Source organism: Chrysemys picta, chromosome 4 (genome assembly GCF_011386835.1).
Source record: "Chrysemys picta bellii isolate R12L10 chromosome 4, ASM1138683v2, whole genome shotgun sequence".
NCBI lineage: Eukaryota > Metazoa > Chordata > Testudines > Emydidae > Chrysemys > Chrysemys picta.
In genome coordinates this window covers 70,805,328-70,831,936 of record NC_088794.1, presented here as the reverse complement: position 1 = coordinate 70,831,936, position 26,609 = coordinate 70,805,328, and the positions used below count along the sequence as shown (strand labels likewise).

Below are 26,609 nucleotides of genomic sequence, written 5' to 3'. Positions count from 1 at the left end.
CTATGCCCACAAGCGACCCGCACGACTCGTGTCTGAGGTGCCTGGGAGAGTCCCATCAAACAGATAAGTGCAAGATCTGTAAGGCCTTCAGACCGAGAACCAAAAAGGAGCGGGACTTTCGGCTTCGACAACTCCTCATGGAGGCGGCACTTAGCCCAGACGCTCCATCGGCGCGTCAAGCCCCAGCGCCAAGCGCCTCGGTGCGCAGTGCCCCGGCGGCACCGACTGCCCCGGCACCGCGAGTGGCGTCGGACAAGCCTCCGCGGCACCGGACCCCTTCGGCACCGCACCCGCCGCAAGTGCCTCGGCGCCGTTCGTTATCGCCGGGACATAAGAAATCCCGTAAGGCGCAGGAGATTGCCGTCCTGAAGACGCCGGCCCCCCCGGTGCCGGGGGTAGAGCCGCGTCCACCGGCGGAGCACCAAAAGCAGGTGCCTCCGGCACCGTCGACTCCGGCTCCGAGGCCGTTGAGTCCGGTGCAGACGGGATCACCACCACGACCAGCGGTGGTACCGTGCCTCCCGTCGACCCCAGAGACCTTTGCGAAGGCGAGAGACTTGATTGCTCTCATGGAGCCGGCACCATTGGCACCGTTGGCCCCTTGTCCGGTGCAATCCAGGGAGAAACCTGCCTTGATGCGCCCACCATCTCAAGGGCTGGAACCACGGCACCGATCCAGGTCCCGAAGCAGGTCCCCACGCCGCTCGCAGTCCCGGCGCCGAATATCACCTCGGCACCGGTCGTACTCGCGGCTAAGATCATCGTCGCGGCACCGTTCTACGTCCCAGCACCGTTATGATCGTCGGTACCGTTCGACATCAAGACGTAGTTCCCGGCACCGTTACGAGCGACGCTCGACGTCGAGAGGCCGCTCTCGGCACCGGGCCTACTCGAGATCGCCGTCCAGGTCGGACTCTCGGCACCGACGCGGTCATCGGCACCGATCCCGATCTCGGCACCGCTCACCGGCACCGCATAGAGACAGAACGTCTCCAGACCGGCACCGTACGGCACCGTATCTCCCAGAGCTCATCTCAGCGCGGTCGGCACCGCCATGGCCTTCGACATCGGTGTCTCGCTCCTCCGATGGGGCATCGAGATCGGCATACCCCCCTCAAGGGCAGGCCGAGGAACCGGACATGGGCCACTGGCAGGAGATAGCGGAGGATCCCGCTCAAGGTCCTTCGCACTGGTCCTTCTGGGACCCGTGGGCGTACCACCAGGCACAAGGGGCTCCACCACCATCAGCCTCTCGCTCGGTGCACTCTGAGAGAAGGGCCCCAGAGTCCACCATCTCTCGCCCTTCTCCAGGGGGCATGGAGGCTTCCGTGCCCGCACCACCTGACGTCCTGGACCCAGGGGCAGGTGATGCTCCGCTCCAGGGCTCATTGGACCAGGACCCGCCCTTGGATCCCTTACCACCTGAGGCATCTTCCTCATCTTCCCCAGATGAGGCAGTGGTGGGCACGTCGAGCACAGGTCCACCCCCGATAGATCTCCGGGCACACCAGGACCTATTACGTAGGGTGGCGCGTAATATGGACCTACAAGCAGAGGAGATAGTGGAGGTGCAGGACCCCATTGTAAACATCCTCTCTGCGGATGCCCCATCCAGAGTGGCGTTGCCCCTGATCCGTACGATCCAGGCTAACGCCAATACGATATGGCAAACTCCTGCCTCTATTCCACCCACTGCCAGAGGGGTGGAAAGAAAATACTTTGTCCCCTCAAAGGATTATGAGTACTTGTATACTCATCCCCAGCCGTGTTCACTGGTGGTGTCATCAGTGAATGCAAGGGAGCGCCACGGTCAACAGGCCGCAGCGCCCAAATCGAAGGAAGCTAAGCGCCTCGATTTGTTTGGGCGTAAGGTTTACTCAGCCGGAAGGTTACAACTCAGAGCGGCTAACCAGCAGGCGCTCCTGAGCCGCTATAACTTTAATTCCTGGAACTCTATGGGGAAGTTCAAGGAATTGGTCCCCCAAGACTCCAGGGAAGAGTTTGGGGTCTTGGTGGAGGAGGGTAGGAAGGTGGCACGGACCTCCTTACAGGCCTCCTTGGACATAGCAGACTCGGCTGCGAGAACCCTGGCTTCAGGTATCGCTATGCGGAGGATCTCCTGGCTCCAGGTTTCGGGTTTGCCTCCGGAACTGCAGCAAACCCTGCAGGATTTGCCCTTTGAGGGACACGGATTGTTCTCAGATAAGACGGACTCTCGTCTGCAGAGCCTCAAGGACTCCAGAACAATCATGCGCTCCCTGGGGATGCATGTTGCGGGTCCCCAGCGCAGGCCATTTAGGCCCCAGCCTCAGCGATTCTACCCCCCCCCCACCTCGTCAGAGACAGGACTCTGCCAGAAGGCGGGGGCGAGGTGGTAGGAGAAGGTGGACCGGCCCTCAACCCGGTCAGAACCAGGGGCCACCAAGGCCACCTTCAGGCCCCAGGCAGAACTTTTGAAGGTGCGGTCGAGGACGGCGCCCCAGTCATCCCCCAGGATCCAGCCCCCTCCTTTCGGGATCGCCTCTCCCATTTCCACCGTGCTTGGTCCCTTATAACCTCGGACCGTTGGGTCCTTCGCACGGTGGAGAGGGGATACGCTCTCCAGTTTTCTTCTTCCACCCCCCCTCCCCGTCCCTCTTCAGGGACCCTTCTCACGAGCAACTTCTTATACAGGAGGTTTCTACGCTCCTATCTATGGGGGCCATAGAGGAGGTTACATTAGAGTTAAGGGGCAGGGGATTTTATTCCCGCTACTTCCTGATCCCCAAGTCCGAAGGGGGTCTGCGACCCATCTTAGACTTGCGCGGACTCAACAAATTCGTAGTAAAGTTGAAGTTCCGCGTGGTCTCTTTGGGGGCCATTATCCCTTCCCTCGATCCTGGAGACTGGTTCGCCGCACTCGACATGAAGGACGCATTCTTCCATATAGCAATCTACCCGCCTCACAGGCGCTTCCTATGCTTTGTGGTAAACAAGGTGCATTACCAATTTGCAGTCCTTCCCTTCGGCCTATCCTCGGCCCCAAGGGTGTTCACAAAATGTATGGCCGTCGTGGCGGCATACCTTCGTCGGCAAGGGATACAGGTGTTCCCGTACCTAAACGACTGGCTGGTACGCGGTCGCACCAAAGAGCAAGTTTGAGCTCACGTCCACATAATAGTGCACACATTCAACGAGTTGGGCATCCTACTCAACAAGGAGAAATCCACTCTAGAGCCTACCCAGAGAATAGAATTTATCGGCGTAGTCCTAGACTCCGGACGTGCACAAGCTATCCTACCAGACAATCGCTTTCATACCATCACGAGCCTCATTCAAGGGCTCAGGGCCTTCCCAACTACCACGGTGAGGTTGTGCCTTACCCTGCTGGGTCACATGGCTTCTTGCACGTACGTAACCAGGCATGCCAGACTTCGGCTTCGCCCACTCCAGACCTGGGTGTCATCGGTATACCGCCCATATCGGGACAGCCTGAACATGGTGATCACGGTCCCGAACTCGGTCCTGACCTCCCTCACTTGGTGGCTAGATCACAGTGTGGTTTGCGAGGGGATGCCGTTTCACGCCCCACAACCCTCTCTGCACCTAGTCACAGACGCATCATCTCTGGGTTGGGGTGCCCATCTCAACGAACACCATACCCAGGGCCTGTGGACTGCACCCCAGCTATCCCTGCACATCAATGTTCGGGAACTGATGGCGGTGCGTTTGGCGTGCCAAGCATTTCTCAATCTCCTACGTGGCCGCTGTGTGTTAGTTCTCATCGACAACACCACGGCCATGTTTTACATCAACAGGCAAGGAGGAGCACGTTCGTCGACTCTATGCCAAGAGGCGATTCGCCTATGGGACTTCTGCATCGCCCACTCAATCCATCTCACGGCATCGTTCCTCCCTGGAGTCCAGAACACTTTAGCGGACCGACTCAGCAGGTCCTTTCAGACGCACGAGTGGTCTATCTGTCCGGACATCATCTATTCCGTTTTCCAGAGGTGGGGGTTTCCCCAGGTAGACCTGTTTGCATCTCGAGCCAACAGGAAGTGCCACGTGTTCTGCTCCCTACAAGGGCGAGCTCCGGGCTCTCTCTCGGATGCGTTTCTCCTCCCCTGGAAAGACCACCTGTTTTACGCCTTCCCTCCATTTCCTCTGGTCCACAAGGTGCTGCTCAAATTACGCAGAGACCAGGCACAAGTAATTCTGGTCGCTCCAGCGTGGCCGAGACAACACTGGTACACCACGCTGTTAGAGCTCTCGGTTCAGACACCGATCCCGCTCCCATTGTGTCCAGATCTCATCTCTCAGGACCACGGCCGACTACGTCACCCCGACCTACAATCACTCCACCTCACGGCGTGGCTGCTCCATGGTTCACCCAGGCAGAGCAGCAATGCTCGCGCTCTGTCCAGCAGATTCTGCTGAGCAGTAGGAAGCCTTCAACATGGACCACGTACTTGGCCAAGTGGAAGCGGTTCTCCTGTTGGTGCGAACAACGAGCCACGTCCCCGTTACAGGCTCCTATTCCTCTCATATTGGAATATCTCCTCTCCCTAAAACAGCAGGGTTTGGCGATATCTTCAATTAGAGTTCACCTGGCCGCTATATCGGCCTTTCACCCAGGGGAACTCGCGTCCTCGGTATTCTCTAACCCGATGGTCGTTAGATTCCTCAAGGGCTTAGACTGGATGTACCCACAACAGCGTCAGCCCGTTCCGACGTGGGATCTCAACCTGGTTCTCTCCAAGCTCACAGGTCCTCCATTCGAGCCACTGGCCACCTGTTCACTTCTGTACCTATCCTGGAAGACAGCCTTCCTCGTAGCCATCACCTCAGCAAGGCGCGTTTCTGAACTCAGGGCGCTTACATCCGAGCCCCCTTACACAGTTTTCCATAAGGATAAAGTGCAGCTTCGTCCACATCCTGCCTTTCTTCCTAAGGTGGTCTCTCCATTTCACATGAATCAGGATATATTTCTCCCAGTCTTCCATCCTAAACCACATGCTACTCGCCATGACCAGCGTTTGCATTCTTTGGACGTACGCAGGGCCCTGGCTTTTTATATTGACCGCACAAGGCACTTTAGAAAGACGACGCAACTCTTTGTTGCAGTGGCCGACCGAATGAAAGGCTTACCGGTCTCCTCACAACGCCTATCCTCCTGGATCACGTCTTGCATCCGGACTTGCTATGACCTGGCAGGTGTCTCAACACCGCACCTCACCGCTCACTCCACGAGGGCCCAAGCTTCCTCGACTGCTTTCCTGGCTCAAGTTCCGATCCAGGACATTTGTAGAGCTGCAGTTTGGTCATCAGTCCACACATTTACAGCTCACTACGCACTAGTACAGCAGTCCAGGGACGATGCTGCATTCGGATCAGCGGTTTTGCACACAGCAATGTCTCACTCCGACCCCACCACCTAGGTAAGGCTTGGGATTCACCTAATTGGAATCGATATGAGCAAGCACTCGAAGAAGAAAAGACGGTTACTCACCGTTGTAACTGTTGTTCTTCGAGATGTGTTGCTCATATCCATTCCAAACCCGCCCCCCTTCCCCACTGTCGGAGTAGCCGGCAAGAAGGAACTGAGAAGGTGCCGGGTCGGCTGGGGTATATATCCAGCGCCATGAAGGCGCCACTCTAGGGGGCTCCACAGCCGACCCGCCGGTGTTGCTAGGGTAGAAAATTCTCCGACGATCGTGCACGCGGCGTGCGCACACCTAATTGGAATGGATATGAGCAACACATCTCGAAGAACAACAGTTACAACGGTGAGTAACCGTCTTTTTATCAGCCCTATCCACCTGTTACAAGCCTCCCAAAATGATGCTTCAACCCTTCCTGCCTCGGCCCTCCAGCTTGTCCAAACATGTGGACAAGGGGGATCCAGTGGACCTGTGGGTGGCTATTTTACAACAGAAAACCTTCAAAAACAGACTCCAACGAGAGACTGCTGAGCTGGAATTGATATGCAAACTAGATACAATCAATTTAGGATTGAATAAGGACTGGGAATGGCTGAGCCATTACAAACATTGAATCTATCTCCCCTTGTAAGTATTCTCACACTTCTTATCAAACGGTCTGTACTGGGCTATCTTGATTATCACTTCAAAAGTTTTTTGTTTTTTTTCTCTCTTACCAACTCTGAGAGGCCAATTAAGTAAGACAACTCCCACCTGTTCATGCTCTCTGTATATGTGTATATATATCTCCTCAATATATGTTCCATTCTATATGCATCCGAAGAAGTGGGCTGTAGCCCATGAAAGCTTATGCTGTAATAAATTTGTTAGTCTCTAAGGTGCCAGAAGTACTCCTGTTCTTTTTGCGGATACAGACTAACACAGCTGCTACTCTGAAACCAGTGGACATAGTGTACTTAGATTTCCAGAAAGCCTTTGACAAGGTCCCTCACCAAAGGCTCTTATGTAAATTAAGCTGTCATGGGATAAAAGGGAAGGTCCTTTTGTGGATTGAGAACCGGTTAAAAGACCGGGAACAAAGGGTAGGAATTAATGGTAAACTCTCAGAATGGAGAGGGGTAACTAGTGGTGTTCCCCAAGGGTCAGTCCTCGGACCAATCCTATTCAACTTATTCATAAATGATCTGGAGAAAGGGGTAAACAGTGAGGTGGCAAAATTTGCAGATGATACTAAACTCAAGATAGTTAAGACCAAAGCAGAGTCATCGTGGATAGTTCTCTGAAGATGTCCACGTAGTGTGCAGAGGCGGTCAAAAAAGCAAACAGGATGTTAGGAATCATTAAAAAGGGGATAGAGAATAAGACTGAGAATTTATTATTGCCCTTATATAAATTGATGGTATGCCCACATCTCGAATACTGCGTACATATGTGGTCTCCATCTCAAAAAAGATATATTGGCACTAGAAAAGGTTCAGAAAAGGGCAACTAAAATGATTTGGGGTTTGGAACGGGTTCCATATGAGGAGAGATTAAAGAGGCTAGGACTCTTCAGCTTGGAAAAGAGGAGACTAAGGGGGGACATGATAGAGGTATATAAAATCATGAGTGATGTGGAGAAAGTGGATAAGGAAAAATTATTTACTTATTCCCATAATACAAGAACTAGGGGTCATCAAATGAAATTAATAGGCAGTAGGTTTAAAACAAATAAAAGGAAGTTCTTCTTCACGCAGCGCACAGTCAACTTGTGGAACTCCTTACCTGAGAAGGTTGTGAAGGCTAGGACTATAACAGCGTTTAAAAGAGAACTGGATAAATTCATGGTGGTTAAATCCATTAATGGCTATTAGCCAGGATGGGTAAGGAACAGTGTCCCTAGCCTCTGTTTGTCAGAGGATGGAGATGGATGGCAGGAGAGAGATCACTTGATCATTGTCTGTTAGGTCCACTCCCTCTGGGACACCTGGCATTGGCCACTGTCGGTAGACAGGATACTGGGCTAGATGGACCTTTAGTCTGACCCAGTACGGCTGTTCTTATGTTCCTATTATGTTCTTATGAGAGAAGTTTGGGTGGGACAGGTTGCCTTATTTGGTATTATGAATGATGAAGCTTCCCCCTCTCCTTCTACTTAAGAGTTGTGGAAACACCTGTAGGAAACCCGCTGAATTTCCCTTGTGGGGAATATACCCAACACAGAGGTAAATGGAGAAGAGTTAAAAATGGTATTTACCTAAGCAGAGAAACAGGCAAGTCGGGGCATTTTTGTAGATTTATGTGGTGTCAGTAAAGAATTGAGCAACATATTAGGAGAAAGGTGTGGTTTTTGTTTTTTTGTTTTTTCTTTAAAAAAAAACCTAATCCTGGTACTTGAATCAGAATTCCAGCCACAATAGAATTTTTTTTTTTTAAATGATCACTGTGTCTAACTTCTTCTCTGCATGGAAAGTAGATATTTAAAGGTGTTTGCAGATTATAAATACTCTTTGTAGAACAAAGGTATCTAAGTTGCAATTGGCTTATAAACTAACACTTCAAAATATTTTTATTTTTACTTCTAATCCTTACTGATTCTTTCCTTTACTTCTTGACTCTAGTACTTACCTAAGCACTTTGTAAATAACTGTTTTAAAAATCATTATCTGAGCTTTTCTATGCCAAGTTTGTGCTTGTAATGAATCTTTATGGCAACATTTAAAATCACCAGATAGGCTCAGAATGGAAAAAACTGGGAAACCTTTAATTACAGTGCCGTGAATGGTACAGCTGGAATGCAAGTTTTTCCACAGCAGTGCTAGTTTAAATTCTGACATCATGAACAGTTTGGTGATATTGAGACTCTAGTCTCAAATTTTCTTTCCATCCTAGTTATACAACTTTGCCATGTTAATTTTTTTAGTAGTTCTAGTGTTGCATGCCCAAATAATTGCAAGTAAATATTATGACTCATGAATGATTTCATCTTCAGATAGAGCTAATCTGCCATGTTTACCTGGCTGTTCGGAGGTACTCGTTTTGTATGGTGACCCTTTTAATTTCTCTTCAGTTGTAATCGATGATTGGGTCATGGTTGGGTTTTGGGTCTGACGTTATTTGAACAGTTTAATTCCTCCTGTTAGGTTATAGTTTCAACAGAGATAATGAAAAGCTTTGTGGTGATTGGAAGGAAAATGAACTAAGAGAGTAAATACTACCTTCTTTGTTTCAGGTGGTTTTGGATGTTGGCTGTGGGACTGGAATACTCTCCATGTTTGCTGCCAAAGCAGGTGCGAAGAAGGTGATTGCAGTTGACCAGTCTGAAATTGTTTATCAGGCAATGGACATCATTAGGTAGGAAAAGTTGTGAAATTATTGTGCTGTAACTTAAGTGACTTTTAGTGGTTAAAGCTGCTGCTGTTAGTGATCAGTGGTCAGATCTACTCATGTCTTTAAAAATCTTCCCTTTTAACCAGCATTGGCTGAGACTGAGTGCATATCTTTTGGTGAGGATAAATTGAAAGCAACCACCAGTGCCTTTTCTATTCTAGTGCTTCCACTAGTAGCTCCACCAGTGGTAGCAATGGTGGGAAATTTTAGGTAACAAATCTTAGTGTAAGGTAAAAGCCTAGAGGATGAATAGTCTTTTGCAGGGCTGCATTACACTAAGTTATTGTTACAATTTCTGATCCACTAATTAATCAAAGCAGTCCTATTTAATTTTATATTCTATGTTTTGTAATTGTCTTTTGTTGAAGTCCTTGTTAGTCCTTAAAAGCATTAAATAAGCTAAAGCATGAAAAGTCTTCATTTTTAAAGAGGGTTTATAAAATTCACTTTGCTGACTTATATATATATATATATATGAATACAATTGATGTCATAGTTAAGAGGGTGTCTTAGCTTTATAAGTCTGCTGTTGAGAGCCATACTATACTAGAGTGCTTGCTACAAATTGGTTGTCTGTAATAGACTTTAATGGAGTCTTCCTTTTGTAGCACGTTACAAAATGTCCACTTATTACTTACCGCATTTTGTCCCTCTCTTAAATATACAAAGTCAGACTAATTGTCCTCTATCTGTTTTCTTACTAGCTGGAGGGGAAAGTTATTATGTTGCTAACATTAATTTTCGTTAGTGTCAGCAAAACCTTTGTGTTTTGTGTGGGTTTTTTTTTTTTTTTTAACTGCAAAGTCACCAGGAACAAATTATTGCTTCCAGTTTCACTAGGATGTACGTGGCCATGTGTAAAAGTAGGATGTTGTGATGGAGCAGGGAGGACGGGGACACTTGGAAGGGGAGGACTTTGCAATATGAAGAGCAGAGGTGGGAGCATGAGAAACATGGAACTAATGAAATGAGGAGTAATATGTCAGGAGAAGCTGGTGGGAAGAGTGGCTGATCCCTTGGTTATAGCTATATGTTCAGTTACTTCTGCTGTAAAACTGTTTTTATTTCTCCTATTTGCATTCAAGCAATTTATGACAGCCTTGTTATAACTTCATACTTTTCATAAAGGGTGTAACTGTCCAGTTCCTCATAGTGTGATGAATGTTTATTGTAATATCATAAAATGACAAGGTTAGGAGTAATGCAATTCCTATATTGTAAGCAAGTCTGCTCACCTATGTCTGAGTCATGACTTCAAGTGCATTCGCCCCCCAGGAAGTACAGTTACTCATATATATGCTGAATTAGTAGCATGTGGAAGAGGTCAATGAACAGGGTTGAAAGTCATGGTGAAAAATTAGGGTAAAAATTAGGTGAATTAATCATGGTGAAAATTAGGGTTCTGAGTCAGATAACTATATGGCCACATAGAAGACTCCTTAGTTTACTAACTGTGCTTCTGGCCTTGTCCTGAATACCTAATAGCTGTCCAATGAGGTTTCTAGTGTGAAGTGTGATTTGAAGTTATCACTGTAGAGTAAAAAACAAAAATAGATCCAAATGAGATCCCTGCATTTTTCTATAGTGTAGTTGCTAAATCACTATTTACTACTGTATTGCACTTCACATAAGTAATGGATAAATGAATTTCCACTTTTTCAATTTACTGTTCCTCCTATGTATATTTTGGCCTTTGCTTTGGCTAACTTTCTCTAGCTAACTGCTGCTCGGAATCATTGATCTATTTAAAATTTCTCATTTGTCAAACTTAATTCTAACTTCTTTTAGTGCATATTTAGCGGCAGAAACAATTCTTTTTATCACTATTTTTGCCCTTGGTGCTGTAAATTCTCAAAATATTTCAGAGGATTCTGGGGTTTGGTCAATATTTAATTGCCCCCTCATTCAAATGTTCATGTAGCCCATCATCCTTTCCATTTCTCCGTCATGTTGTCTCTGCTGTTGTCCTCTAGATTAAATTTTTAAAGAGATTACTGGGTTTCACTGAAAGTGAGGCATAGCGAGATTGTAGGAGTAAGATATCCAGAAAAGGGGCAGAGATAAGAATTGTGGAGAAATAAATTTCTCTAGTGCAAATAATTATTCTGTCCTCTATAACATTAGCTGTCGTGATAATGCACATGCAAGAAAGATTGATATGGTGCACTACAGAGACTGGAAATATTATAACTCAAGTTGTTTAGCCCTTAAATGGCAATGTGTTTTTATTCAGAAAACTGCAGCAACATGGCAAAGCGTACCTTTTGTACTGAACATGTTTCTACTATAAATTGTGCATAAGGTAATATCGGAGTACTGCAGTTATTAAATATTGCAGATAACACTGTTGCAGAAAGCACAATGAAGAAAATGCCTTTATTGTAGAATAATATTATTGATCTATTGGGAGCAGTTGTTCTCAGTGACTTTTCAGTTGGTTTTGTTTGCACGCAATTTGTTTTTGTTAAAATAGCTTTGTGAGGGAGTACATTTTCATCACTCATTAGCGTTCACTCATCACAACACACTAGGTTTATTCAGGGGGGTCAGAGAAGGAGAACTGGGAACCCATAACTGAAAAGAAGGGGGACGCATATTTCATTTTATTTTTTCCTGTGCTTTGAGGCCAACAACTTTGTATGCACAGTGCTTCAGGGATGCCCCTGTTGATCTTCTACTGACCACCATCTTTTTACCTGTCTCTTGCCTGATAGAGTTTTTGGAACTTTTAGTATGCTCTTTGCTTTTTTGAAAGATGACTCAAAAGAGGAAGTTTAGAGGTCAGATTTCCAAACAGTAAGCACTAAGTTTTCTGAAATCTTACTCTACTACAGGTTCTTTACTGCATAGTAGAGAAGAATGTTTTACCCCTTAGAAAAGAGAACATGACAAATGTAAACATTCAGGATAGATCTTCTACTTTATTATTGAAACTTCCATGGTGAGTTAACATTAAGGAGTCATCTAATGTTACTGATATTGTGAAATTGTAACTTGCAGGCTCAATAATCTTGAAGATACAATTACCCTAGTCAAAGGAAGAATTGAAGAAGTTGATTTGCCTGTTGAAAAAGTGGACATTATTATATCTGAGTGGATGGTAAGATGCACAAATAACTAAATGTAGTGTAAAAGACTTTTTTTTTTTTTTTTTTTTTTTAGCAAAAGCATTATCAAAATCAGTTTTACAAAAATAATCCTGATTTTTCAGTCTAGACTGTTAATTGAATTTTGAAATCTGTCTTGCCTGAAGGAGAACTTTTGTCACAGGAAAGGTGGAAAAAATGGTCCTCAAAACCTGGCACCAGAAATACCTGGTAATCCCTGACACCTCTTTTCTGGGTTGTCCCAATTCAAGATTTTTAAAGCACAGTTATATTGCTTTTTTGTAGTGTACTGTGTCTGATACAGCTCACCATCGATACTGAGTTTTCAGCTTGAGGCTTGTGTAGTTGATTGTGACTGTATGGCATGATGTTTCAGAAACTCATGGGTAAGGTCTTATAACATAGATTTCATGTAGTAAGTCCATTTAAAAAAATTGAGCTTTGCCATGTATCTTGAAAAGTCATCATCTTGCTTATACATAGTTATGTAGTGTAGCTAATCTTTGTCAGCATCTGTGGAAATATAAAACTACATTGGTAAGCATTAGATTGCTTTGTTAAATGCACTCCCTCCCTGCCAAGTGGTTGAAATTTTAAATTGATATCACAAAATTTGTATCCGCATCCAATGCATGATCCGCAAACATGGTCCTCGGATGTAAAGCAGATATCTGCTGATTTGCGGGGCTCTAGATATAAAATTTGGATCTGCATCCATCTGCGATCCACAAACATGGTCCATGGATGTAGATATCTGCAGATTTGCAGTGCCTTAGTTGTCTGGTTCTCTTCATATACATTTTGTCTAATTTGTCTGTTTTACACTCTCTTTGGGACAGGTATCATGTCTGTCTTTTAATACAGTCAGCACTTAACAAAAATTAACTAGCTTCTTATTGCATTTGCAAATGTACTCTTGGCTCTAACTGCATTGACCTTCCATATCATTTGCATTAAGTAGTTCAGAGTTGGAAATGTACAACTCAGAACATTTGCATTGCCCTTAGTTTCAAATATTTGATGCAGTTGTATAACAGTGTGATACTTTGGTTTAATCACGTGCTAACTAAATTAGTAAAGCCCCCTGGCTCAAGTTAGCTACTTTAGTTACTTTTGACAGTATAAATACTTGCTATTCAGATGGCATTACAGTAGTTTTTCTGTAATTACCTAGTGATAGACACCCACAGTGGAAATTCCAAAAGCATCTTAGAGTATGTCTACACTGCAGCAAAGACAATAGAAATGGTTTCTATAATACTTAGACAGACACACACACACACACAGTGGAAACAGTTTTTTAAAATAATTTATTTTTACAATGATATGAAAAATACCAGTACAGATTTTAAAAATGTTATTTATATGGTAGTGGCTCCCAAGGCTTTTGTTAGAATTATGGCACTGTTGTATAATGCACCATACAGACATTAGGAAAACAGATTTAGATTAAGCTTTGTGCAGCAGATTTATTCCAGAAAACTAGCAGAGTGATAAACAATAGACGGGAAGGTGGAGGAAGAATGAGGATAATAGTAACAAATGAATTCCCTCTCTTATGCTTCTGAGTGGTTTTTGGAAGAGATGTGACATATACAGAATAAAGTGTGGTATAAAGATTTAGTGTTTCATTACAAGTTTCTAAACCACAAGCAAATCTGCATATGTCTCATGGCTTACAAAGCTTTATTTTACAGTTAAAAAAATGTATATTGGTAGATCTTTCATACTTTTCATCTGTAAAGTCAATTACTTCAATCTGTCCAGGTCTCTGAGGGAGATAAAATTGTAGCTAATAAAATGGGGAAATCTCTTGGCTTTATATACACAGTATTGTTTTTTTGAGGGGTGGGGGATAAATAAAGATTCAAATGCCCTTTTGACCTTCTAGAATTAACAGCAAATGATAAGCATCCTAATGAAAAGCTGGGACTCTTCACCTTTCCAAGAGTCTAAAGTTCCTATTTCTTTGTGAGTCACAAGGTATTGGATCATAGACTTCCACAGATGCCAAATCAAATTATTGCCTGTCCTCAAATGAGTCTAACTTATTTTTGCATGGGGGATGTGAATTTTTTGGGGTGAGGTGAGATGGGAAGGACTTCCCCTGGAAGTTTTAAAAGGTGGCTACTTGAATCTGCTTAGAGATTTGGAATATAGAAGTAGCTCTAGCAGATCCATAGAGTCCAAGGCCAGCAGGAGATGGATTAGTTTCCAAAGGTGCAAGTGAGATGGTTAGAGAGATGATAAACTGAATTTATCATAAGGATACTGCCATGTGTGGATTCACACTTCAGCCCTACATGACAGGGAACTGATGGTCTTTTGTGGGACTGCAAGATTGAAGTAGCAGTTTTTTGCAAAAATTCTCACCATAAGCAAATAACTTTTTGATGGGAGAATAAAAAATACCGTACCATCTTGGGTGGGTAAGTGCAGTATCACTTGGATTTTTTTTTTTTAAATAATGACAAATGGAACACTTTTTTTACTTGCACTAGTAATAACATTGTAACAACATTGCTGGTCGATCCTGCATAGTGACATATTACACTCTTCCATGTTTTACTGTTGCCTTGGTACCATTCCCAATCTACTGAGAATTTTCATTTTTGTTTAGAAACTGCAGATCTTGTATAGCACGGCACTACTACATAGCTTCCAAGCTGGCTGCCTCCTTAAACTTTTTTCTTACTTAGCCATTTAAGTTCCATACTCCAGTGGAGCTATTGGAAGGGGAATGGAAATAATCATACATAGATATAAAAATGAAAAATTGAGACTAGTGAAGATATGAAGGAAACAGATTGTTGAATTTAGACCATGCTAGTTTTTAATTGTCAGCGTTCCATTCTTTGAGCGTATTCACTGGCAAAGATATCGCTGCTCTCATTTAGCAGATATTGTAGCAGACTAGTTGGATTAAATTTCCCTTAACAAAACTATGGAGGAAGGTAGCCAGTGGTACATTGCACAGAATGTTTTTGTGGGTGTCTCATTTTGTGTGCCTAAAACAAAGATTTCGTGCTTTCTGCTCTACTTATTATCCTCATCAAGCTTAGAGATAGGATGAATGAGCAGTTTGTCTCTTCCATGAATTTTATTTGTGTTTCTTGGCTGGTTAACAGGCAGGGGATGTTGATAAATAGAGAAGCCAGTCCTCCTCTATGCCAGAGACTGAATGCACTGTTGGTAAAACTGAAGGACTAAAATGTACATCTTACCTCCTAAGTCCAAAATGTAACTAAGACACCAGTTTGTTTCTGTTCTCCATTAAAACTAGCTTGTAAATTACTCTGAAGATATGAAAAAGTGTGGTCAGTTGAGAGCTACCCCTTCATGTAGTGTGTATCGAAAAGCATGATGCCAAAGACTGGAGCTAACCAGAGGAGGTTCCCTGCCAAGATTCCTCACCAGCTGTGAATTCAATGGAGAGACTGGTTGGCCTCGCAGCCTGACTCAGGGATTTCTTGTCTGGGCATTTGGAGCAGAGGACCACCTCACCATAATGATCAACATGGTTTGGAGCAAGACGATAGTGACCAAGTAATGACCCTCCTCTTTTCCACACAAGTTGGCAAAGTATTGGAGGAAACTGTTCTGTCGTCTTACTGTTCTGCATTTATCCTTTTAGCCCTATTTACAGGTGGAGTCCTAGTACAGGAAAAACTCTGCAGAGCGAACAAAAATACATCTCTCCTTGAAGAGCTGCAATGTCCTCGAACTGTTAGATGGGTCCGTAGCTAGCATACGTGGAATTAAAAGGCTTATCTACCTTTCCGCATAAAGCAGGGTGATGATTTAAGGTTGTGCCTTCAATGAACAAAGAGTTGGCAATGTTCAGTGCTTTGGAGTAGTTTAATAAAAATAAGCTGCTTTAGAATAGCAGTGATTGTGGGGATTCTAAGTAAGCAAATGTTGTGGTTGCCAGACTTCCAGGTTTTAAGTGACCAGTTCTGTGAATGTAGGAACATAAGATTTCTCTCTACCAGATTAGACCACTGGTCTTGTATGCAGAGGTGCCTTACCTCTAGCATTGTACTTGTGGTGTTAGAAAAGGATGAACCTGCTATAATGCCCTTCAGTTACCTTGTGTTCTGAACTATAGAAAACCTTAATTTACAGAACTATAAATATTATTGGCCACACAATTATCCAGCCCTTAAAAAAACCAAAACCATGACCAGTATATTTAACTTTTTGCCTTTGTCATAGGTATTCTACAGGCAGACTGATCAAATCAGTTTATTCAAAATGTAGTTCTTAAATTGATTAAGTCCCACTTACTCTTGTATTCTTGTATTAGATGCAGCTAAAACAATGCATATATATATATATATATAATTATGAGCATTGTTTGTTTTAGCTGCATCTAATACATATAATATGAGCATTTATTGTCCATTGGCATTTTGCAAATGGTTACCAAGTAGAGGATTTTCTATGTGCATTTGTGTGTGTAACATTAGTATTTGTACAGTGCTTCAAGGATATAAATCACTGTGGGTGTCAAGTTTTGTTTATTTAGGGTTACCATGCGTCCGGTTTTTCCCGGACATGTCCGGCTTTTTGGTACTCAAATCCCCATCCGGGGGGAACTGCCAAAAAGCCGAACATGTCCGGGAAAGTGTTCTTGGGGGGAGAGCAGAGAGAGCAGATGGCTCCGGGAGCTCGGGACAGAGCTGGGTGCGGCGCGGGGCTGGCGGGCTCTGTGCCTGGCCATTGTGCACAGGCTGAGAGCACCGGGAGCAGCCCGCTGGGAAGGTGCTTAATCAGCCTGGCTGCAGCAGCCTCTGGGCAGCTGAGCACAGCCACAGCCTGCAAACGAGACCCCCCTGCCAGCCCCCGGGCTTACCTCCCGCTGCCTCCATCCCTCCGAGGGCAGCTCGGAGACACGGTGGACGGGGCATAATTTTGCAAAGCTCAACAAAGTGTCTGCTGGGATGAGCCGGCGGTAACCCTTTGGCTGCCAGCACGGGCTGCAGCGAGCAAACCCAGCTACACAGATCTATCGGCAGCTTGTGGCACTTTCGAAAAGTGTTGGGAGCTATTCAACCAAGCCACAGCTCTGCCCTTTGCGTTTACTTGTCATTTACCTGGGACATTAGCCAGCAGCACATGGGATCCTTGTTACTTAAGGCAAGGCTGACCCATGTGCTTAACTTTACACGTGTGAGTGGGCCCCCAATCTGAAGTTGAGCAGCTGTGCCAGGGTTTGCAGGATGAGAGTTTAAAGCAGGAGGCTGGAGAGGTGATCGCTGAGGGTCGTAGTTTCGCTGGGGTGCTCAGTTCACCTACATGCACTAAAATGACTAATAATCTAGCTTGGATGATTTGGATTCAGTCATATAAAAGAGTGCTAGAAACCAGCCCTGGGCCCCCGACAACAATTAAATACACATCCCTATCAGATAGCACCCTGTCACACCACAGCATATAGGATCATCCCCGCCAATCAGTGTAGCAGCAAAATCATCCCTCATTTCACTCTGCCCTGACCTCACTCCTGCAGCTCCCCCCAGACACCTCAGCTCTGTGCAGCTGAAGAGCAAAGCTGCCCGAGCGCTACCGGCTTCACGGTTTGCCGGGCAGCCCCCAGATCTCCAGACCCTGCGCCCCCAGCCGGGCGCTTCCCCTCCCGGGCTCCAGCTGCGCTGGGGAAGCGCCCAGCCGGGGGGGCGCAGGGTCTGGAGATCTGGGGGCTGCCTGGCAAACCATGAAGCCGGTAGCTCTCGGGCAGCTTTGCGTGGCTGGGAGGGAGGAGGGGGAATGCGGGGCGCTCAGGGGAGGGGGCGGAGTTGGGGCGGGGATGTTGGGGAAGGGGCGGAGTTGGGGGCAAGGAAGGGGCGGGGCCATGGTCCTGTGGAGTGTCCTCCTTTTTTAAGGTTTAAATATGGTAACCTTAGTTTATTATACCAAATTTAAGTGGAAGTTCAGAATCTTGCTCTGAATACTGCATTATTAGCAGGTATTATGTGCAAAATAGCTTGTTGCAGGCAGAATCATGTTTATGCCCTTTCCCTGGAGATAAAGATTTTTAAGAGGCAATGATGCAATTAGAGTAATTCTACATACAGTACTTAACTGTGAAACAAGAACTGCTATATGAAGTGCTGATGCCAGTTCTGGAGTTAAATTGAATCAAACATTCCTTACACAAAAATTAGGGTGGTGGGTATTTTATTGCAAACATGAAACACTTTTTGGCAAATTTGCAATTTTTATATGCTGGTTGTAGAGAGGATCAGTGCACATAACTGAAAGAAAATATCATGTTGCACCAGTGGGTTCATGGCAAAATATTCCTCTTCCAAAATGTCTCACATTTAAACCTATTTAACTTTCCTGTTTTGGGGTTTTTTATTCTTTAGTTATTCCTTCCCTTCCTCATTTGAGCCTGAATGAATTTTAGATTACATTTTTGGATCTGAAAAGAAGCCTGGAATTTTATTATCACTTGAAAAACATTTGTAATTCTTTTTCTGAAAAGGATTTTATAGTTGAATGAAATCTCCAGTATTTCTGAGACTGTTATGCTCTTTTTACATGTGGGTAGATGGAGGTATGGAGAGGTGGTGACTTGTCCAAGTTAAAACAATGAATCCTTACAGAGCCAGATATAGAACCCCAAATTCCTGTCTCTTAATCCTTCACTTGTTAGAATAGCTGACGTTTGAAGGAAAATCTTGTCAATTTTTCCTTGCAGTAATTGCTATACATATACCATAGTCAAGTCTGAAGCTCATCATTTTAGTGAGGGGGGAGGGGTTGCAATGAGATGCAAATAACATTTATTACTCCCTATTGGTGGTGGGAGCTAGAGAACGAACACTTTTTATAGTTGTACATTATTTTTTTTAAATCATTTTTATTAGCTTAAAAGGTTTGGTGCTTTTAATATTATTTACCACATACAGTAGTACTCAGTTACTTTTGTGATGACTTCATTAGACTTTGGAAACAAGAGCTTATAATTTTGCCAGCAATAACACAACCTTTAAATATTTTCTTTGAGAAATCGTAAACTATATTTTGAACTAGACTTGAATTTTTTTCAGTTTATTACATTGTGAAGAGAAGTTATTTAAATGCTGAACACATTGATTCTTGTAAGGTTGTATGAAAATATGATTTCGACCCACATCCAATAGCGCGTATCCAATTTCTACTTTAAAATCTTCAGTTTGGCTTTTTTTCTATCTGTTCAATATTACACTTTCTTAAGGACACAGCAAGATGTGAATACTAATAAAATCACTGGGGTTTTTTGGGTTGTTTTGAGGTTTGAGTTTGCTGTGAGTAAATATTGTTTCCTGGTGCATTTTTGAATTAACTTGCAGATTATCATTAATTTCAAGTAGTGTGAAGGCCATGTTAATAAAGTGTAAGGAGAATGGGGGATGCTGGAGACCATATGATGAAGTTCCTGTATAGCTTATTCTTCCACAGCTTTATTTTGCATTTATTTGTTCCTTGTGAAATAGTTTTAAAGTAAAGAACAATTTAATAAAATCTGCAAATCAGTCTGTCTTTAACTAGAAAATTGAGAGACTGATTGTCGTGTTTGTGTACCTGCCAATGCAATATTCTTCTGTAGATTATCAACTACAATCCCCTGTCCAGTTTATTCCATCTCGTACCTTACTCCAGTCTAACAGGTCTCATATTTGGGAATTTATCTTGATAGTTAAAAATCTTCTTGCTTAAAGAAATAAGACAAACTAATGGAGGGTGGTGGTAAGGAACAGATTTTATGGACAGATTATTCTGTAGCTGCCTTCTGCAGGATTTCTTGTTTTCTTTTGGAATGTTGAATACTGGCCTCTTTTGGAGGCAGGGTATTAGACTAGATGGACTAGTGGTCTGATCTGGTACATCATTTCCTATGTTCTCTTTTTGCTATTACCATAAATCCTAATTAGGTAACCGAATATTATAATAGCGGTTATTCAAGTGGCTGCCAAACTAGGTTGTTCAGTTATTCCTTCTCTCCATCTTGGGTCCTACTCTGTACTGAAAGAGTTATCAATCAGTTTTATAAATGTCACATTTCAGGCCAACTGCAGCTGTATTTCCCCTCAGTGGTTCAGCAAGGGCACCCACTCTCAGGCTTTTAGCTCCCCAACTGTTGCCTTTCTTGAGTGGCGACCCACATGTCTCTTCACCCTGATGGGTTATTTCCAGGCTGAGCAGTTTCCTGCCATCGCTGTGTTCCCAGCAAAAGACAGTCTGCCTAAATATAGCTACTTGCTTCTCCCCTGAGAAGCGGTATGCAGTGTAACTGCCAGAGTTATAAGTTACCTCATAGCACTTCCTAAGCAAGCATAGTTTATTCTTAAGGAAAAAGCATTCCAGAGAAAACATTAAAAACCAGAGAACCTACATGCATGTTAATAAGCTTACCAGAGTTCCCCATTTCCTTCTCTTTCCCTCCCTCCACCCCAAGTTGTCTCCAACATGGGCTTCTGGCAGGTGAGTCCTCCAAAACGGTTTCTTTTATGGTCACAAGTTCATCACAGCCTCTGCTCAGAACTAACACCCAGTTTTATGAGGCCTCAATAAGCCTAGTCCTTCCAACCTTTAGCTAAGGATTGGGCCTATCCATAGACCAAAGGTCCTGTTTGTTTGCTGGATCAGGAAGAAGGCCCTGAGTCATGTTAAACCCAAGCTGTTTGTTCAAAAGTTCTTTCTTTGTCTGTTTGGTCCGCGGAGAATCCAGACTGCGCCTTTAAACTGTTCTCATATAACGGATGATCACCCGCTCACTCTCAACCCCTACAGCAAAGCTTTAAAGGCTGAGTTTGTAGGTGGGGGTTTCCAAGTATTTCCTAGGAAATCCACTTCATGTGTATTGTCCCCCAAAAACCTTATTCTTCCCAGACATTATATTAGTCAATTGCCTAGAGGGATTGCATACAGTTCCACAATAACAATTTACAATTGCATTTTTAATCCAGTAGATCTCAAAGGTATAACGTTTATTCAGTACCGTTTATCTTAATTCCATAAGATTTGTCGATATTGTTGCAGGATATTGTATTTCTACGATGTGACAAATGACATTTGACAAAATATTTCACATTTCAGCTCTATATGTAACTAAATAGGTATACTGGTATACCTTTTTTATTGCAAGAGCTATGTTTCCTATTGCATTCAAAGAAATTAACCCATTTACTTCCCTTTAGTGATGAGAACATGCCTAAATTGCTAGGTGTTGATCTGAAACTATATATACACCATATTTTCTGTACTTTGATTTTAGTCCAAGTCTTCAGAATGTAACAATTTAAGGAAAACTCCTTTATTTTTCAGTGACTATGACCGAGTACAGGGTATTGCATTTCATGGACTAATAGAGAAGGAAACTAATATGTAGCAATATAGGCTATTCAACTGGCAAGAGTTTTGTGAAACTGTTGAAGTAAATCTCTCCTCTCATACTGTATTTAAAAATTTGACAAATCAGTTTTGTTTTTTTTTAATGTCAGTAACTAACAATTTGTATTGATATCTGTAGAAAATTTCTGTAGCTGGGTCTCTTTGCAAAGATCTGACCTTTTGTAACTTTGCTTTAAAGGAATGTGCCCAATTTTTAGCAAAATTTTTGTTCATCGCTCAGGCCAGTCTGCTGATTTAACCTTCCTTGAATTTAATGCATAGAACTGTTTATCTATTTTTATTGCCTTTTGGCAGCTGGAGAAGTGTCTCATCACTTATGATGGTAAAGCATAAAGAAAGGAAAAGAACCGTGGTAATTTGTTTTAACTATTGATTGTTTAGTGGAAGAATGGTAAGCTTTGTAAGAGGGAAACACGTAATTCCACAGCACAGGATTTAGTGTTCCATGTATTCAGTTTGGTCTTTTACAGAGAACATGTAATCTTTTATGTCTGTTAGTTCAGCCACTAGCAAGACTGACTCATTAATATTCTACTCACAGATTTGTGCAGTACAGATCCCTTTGCAGTAATTATTTTTGAAGGTGCTAATGCAAGGTGTGGGTGTGTTTTTGTTTGTTTGTTTTTTTGGTTTGCTTGTTTGTTTAAACTTGAACATTGTCAGTGTGGAAGCAAGAATGCCCCAGAGCATCATGGGAGAAAATGTCAGGTATAATTCTCTTTCCAGATGGCACCCCTACAGGTGAGGCAGTAGCCTGTGAAATTACATTCTAAATTACATTGCAGATGAGCACAGCACATAGAGCAAAGAGTTCTGATATTGGTAATAAATGACTTGATTCAGTACCAAGCACAGTTTCCAGTAACTTACCAGGTTGTTATATTGCATTGGGGAGAACATAGGGCTCAGATAAAGCCAGCAGAGCCACAGTGAAAAGGTCAAAGGAAGGACATTGGTGTTTACTAAAATCTGATTGTGTTGCTGGTAAGGGATATTTATCATCCAACCTTATCATTAAGACTAGATTAGTAAACGGTGTAGATGACATGAATGCAGTGGTGTTGTAGCCCTGTCCATCCCAGGATATTAGAGAGACAAAGTGGGTGAGGTAATATCTTTTTATTGGACCAATTTCTGTTGGCCTCTGTCACCAATAAAAGATATTGCCTCATCCTCCTTGTCTGTCACTGCAGTTGGCAGGCATTTTAGAAGAAATTTCATGAAGAATTAATCCATAGCATTGAAACTTAAAGCCAGCTGCCAACATCTATTTTAGAACTTCTTACAAAATTGAGTAGTGTGGTCTTTATGAAGACACATGTGAGCATGACCTCACTCACGCTGACTCCTATATTAAATGCTAGGGCATTAGTCTTCAATATTCCAAACTAAATCAGAATTGAGAATTTGGGTGTTATAACTAAAATCAGGTGAACTATTCCTAAAGTATGTTTGAATTATTAATTTAAATATATATTGCTAGAACCTGGGCTCGTTCTTTGCCAAAAGAAATGGAAAGTCTGTTGCTAAATTAACTATTTTATTTTTGTAACTGCAAAGATAGGGGTAAAGTAATGAGTGCATATCCTCTCTTTTCTTCAGAGAAGGTGAAGCGAATTCCTCCCCTTCTCTGGTTTGTTGTAAATATAGGAACACCTCCATGGCTGGTGCAGTTCAGCTTTAACCATTGTGCAAAGGTTAACAAAATGTTTACATTTACCTTATGCAAGGGTAAATGTAAGTAAGAGTGATACTAGCTAACTTTTGAGCTGGCTTCATCATTGAGAATAGTATTCATCCTGGGACATATTGTTGGGATTTTTATGCCCTATTTCTGGTTTAATGAAATAAAGGCAACGGTTTCCTATTGGTGACAGCAAATTAGTGGAGGACGCAGGACTAGAGAAGAAAATACTTATTACTTGACAAATGTTATGATCAGATTGTGTGAAAACAAGCCAGGTATCTAGTGTCTCTGTATCATTGAATGACTTCAACTTTTTGACTGCCATGAGTATCAGTAACCCCACATCTTCGTGGGGTCATTATTGGAAACTCCAGGTAATCTCTTCATTAATTTAAGAGCTCTAAAAAAAAAAAATCATTCTCTACTTTGCATTTATAGACTAAAAACATTTCAGCCTTGCCTGGGTGTCATTTTATAGCATAGGAAATGGTGATCTTGTTATGGTTGAACACCAGTTGATGGCTAAAAGTAAATGAGTATTATCAGCTCAGTTGTTGGGCAATTACAGGAATTTAAGTTACTATTTGTGGATCTCACAATTCAGCTCTTCTTGGTATAGGTATTCCAGTATGTTTTGGAATAACCTATAGCCGCAAGGTCCTACTACATCAGTCACTGCTTCTGAATTTCTAGATTACTGTGCAGTGGTAAGCCATTGTTGTTATAGAAATTATGAGAATGATTTATTTAGCCTTCTCTACTGAGGTCCTCACAACAATTCGTTCCCCCTTCTGGTGATCTCCAGTATGTTTTACCATTGGTTACTTCTGGAGCTCTGGCTAATGCAAAAATGAAGCTATTCAACTCCTGAATGGTTTAGGCTGGTGTAAATGTGCTTGTGTTAGTCTCTGTATGGGCTTGTGTGTGTGTAGTTTTAATGTTTGTCCTCCTTAAAGGCCCTGGAAGGTCTGAGACCTGGTTCCTTGAGGTTACAGTTACAGGGATAGAAGTCCCAAAGCACGGCCATGGCTGGCCCAGATCAGCTGACTCTGGCTTGGCCTGCTGGGCTAAAAAAAATTGCTGTGTAGACCTTCGGGCTTGGGCTGGTGCCCGAGTTCTGGGATCCTCGGCCTGCACAGGGTCGCAGAGCCTGAATGTCTACACAGCAATTTTTCAGCCAGGGCTCAAGCCCTACTCAGCTGACCTGGGCCAGCCATGAGGTTTTTTTTTCTCCTGTGTAGATGTACCTTGAGTAACTACCTGTCACATCAGGTAAGATTGATTGCTTAGCACGTAGTAATGGAGCCTGGTTTTGAACACTCAGTTGGCCTTGATCTCTTTTAGTTCAGGACGCTCTGGAGTGAGAGCCCACCAGAATTAAAGTTGGTTAGTATTTGATTAACTTATTTTATTTTATGTAATTTTTTGTAAAACTATGAACTGCCACCATACATGCTGTAGGAATTGCTGAAATAAAGTAATATATGGAAACTAAACTGTCTATATTCTACTCAAAATCTGTATTTGGCAGGTATTGGCTGTATTTATACAAACTGTATGACAGGATTCAGAGCTGCTCTGTGTGGTGATGGAAATTTCCTTTAAGTCTGAGAGATTTTAAGTACTGTTGTCATCCTCAATTTGCCATTTTTTCTTAGTTATAGCAGGTGATTTTTGCCTGCCCCATGTATTAGCAACTTCCAGCACCTAATAGGGTGAATTTAAAAAGGAACTCTGTTGTTAACTCTGCATTTCTTGGCTTTAATGTTGTTCTATTGTGTGCCAAGTTCTGGGGGAATTATAATAGGCTATTGACTGTAGAGATCTTTAATATATGGATGGTGGTAAAAATGCAGAAATAAGTATATGCTAAGACATGCCCTATAAGAATATAAGTGGAACAGCCAAAACAGAGAGCATCCCAGAGGACAGTTTTAATTCTCTAGTAGACTCAGCAATGATAGAGAGTTTGCTTGTCTGATAGTTTTTTATTCAGTGTTGCATGCTGTTGGCTAATGGTACTTTAGTTATAATTACACTTAACTGTGATATTATTTGGTGGTAATTACAGGAGTATCCAATGTAAGTGATGCACACTTATGAACAGTATTTTCTGAGTTGGTTTTCTTTTGAAAATGCATGCCATCTGCAAAAGCCTGGTGGCTTTCTTTTTTTTTCTTGTGTAGAAAATGATAAACGCTTTCATGTTTGAACAAACAATATATTAAACTATGCATTGGAGTCTGAAGTGCAGAATTTTTTTAATAAGTTTTCTGTGGTCTGGTTTTTCCCCTGCATAAAACATTTTCCTTTCTGGAAATGCAGATAACATTTTAAAATATACGGAGATATATCTATCTCCTAGAACTGGAAGGGCTCTTGAAAGGTCATAGAGTCCAGCCCCCTGTCTTCACTAGCAGGACCAAGTACTGATTTTGCCCCAGATCCCTAAGTGGCCCCCTCAAGGATTGAACTCACAACCCTGAGTTTAGCAGGCCAATGCTCAAACCACTGAGCTATCGCTCCCCCTTTATAGATCAGGCTTTTGCAATACCCTACCAGAAGTGTACGATGTGCTTTAATGGTGTGGCACTGAAAAATGTAGAAGTTACATTAGCAGGCAAAGATTCCTCTACTTTACATAGCTGTCATTAGAACTGTGTATATTGCAGACGTGTTTACCAGTATTCACTGTTTTTTTAATCTTAATTTTTTTTCAATAGTTACAAATGTAAAAGTATTCATCTTACTAAAATCGAAATATTCCTTTTTCTAATGATTAATCTTTTCACATTTCTTTAATTGATCACTGCTGCTCTGGGTTATGGTGAAAGTCCTAAATCTGGGTTTTCCACGTGGAAGTTCAATTACTGGCACAGGTCTAGTTGTATCAATAAACTTTGTTTTAAATAGAGTGGGAATAAGGACTTCCAAATGAAAATACATAATCGGAGTTAACTTTTTTTTTTCTCAGTTGCTTCAGAAGTATAAAAACAAATGTAGAGGAAATGTATAATAGTAGTGAAGATAAGGGCCATTCTATAAGCCATAAAATACAAAGACTGTGGCATGATGGGCGCTAGGCCAGTTTGTAGAACAATGGTTATTTGCATGTACTATAAAGCATGCTGTGACTACTGAAAGGCTATTGTATATAAATTATCTGATTCCTCTAATACTATCAGAGGGGTAGCCGTGTTAGTCTGAATCTGTAAAAAGCAACAGAGGGTCCTGTGGCACCTTCAAGACTAACAGAGGTATTGGAGCATAAGCTTTCGTGGGTGAATGCCCTCTAATACTATCTTTCTGTTGGCATTGGTATTGCATGGCAGAAAACAATTGGCTTGACATTTTTAAAAAAAAATTGCATAATATGTTGTTTCTAACAATTAGAGTTTAGCAATTAGTCTTATACAAATCTAAACCCTAAACATTTATCAAAAGAAATATACAGAATTTACCCATCACTCAAGGCTCTAACCAAATTATTTCCTATAAATGTGTGTGCTGATGTGCAATGCTGTTGGTATGGAATCCTGTTACAAATTCATGGAATATAGGATATCCAGGTATCTCTGGGGTGCTGGGGAAGATTTTGTGCGTATTGTCCAAGATAGTACA

At 42.7% G+C, this 26,609-nt stretch overlaps 1 protein-coding gene across 6 annotated transcripts in view; it reads left to right on the top strand.

The window, feature by feature from the left end:
- PRMT3 (protein arginine methyltransferase 3) overlaps positions 1-26,609 on the top strand; it is a 112,123-nt gene that overhangs the window by 29,561 nt on the left and 55,953 nt on the right. For 5 of the 6 annotated variants that reach the window (XM_005305334.4, XM_065592575.1, XM_065592577.1 and 2 more), the window contains 2 exons: positions 8,635-8,756; positions 11,793-11,892. In XM_005305334.4, coding sequence (XP_005305391.2) covers positions 8,635-8,756; positions 11,793-11,892 — 222 coding nt within the window. The remainder of the gene's footprint in view (positions 1-8,634; positions 8,757-11,792; positions 11,893-26,609) is intronic. The other variant, XM_065592578.1, reaches the window with a different exon arrangement.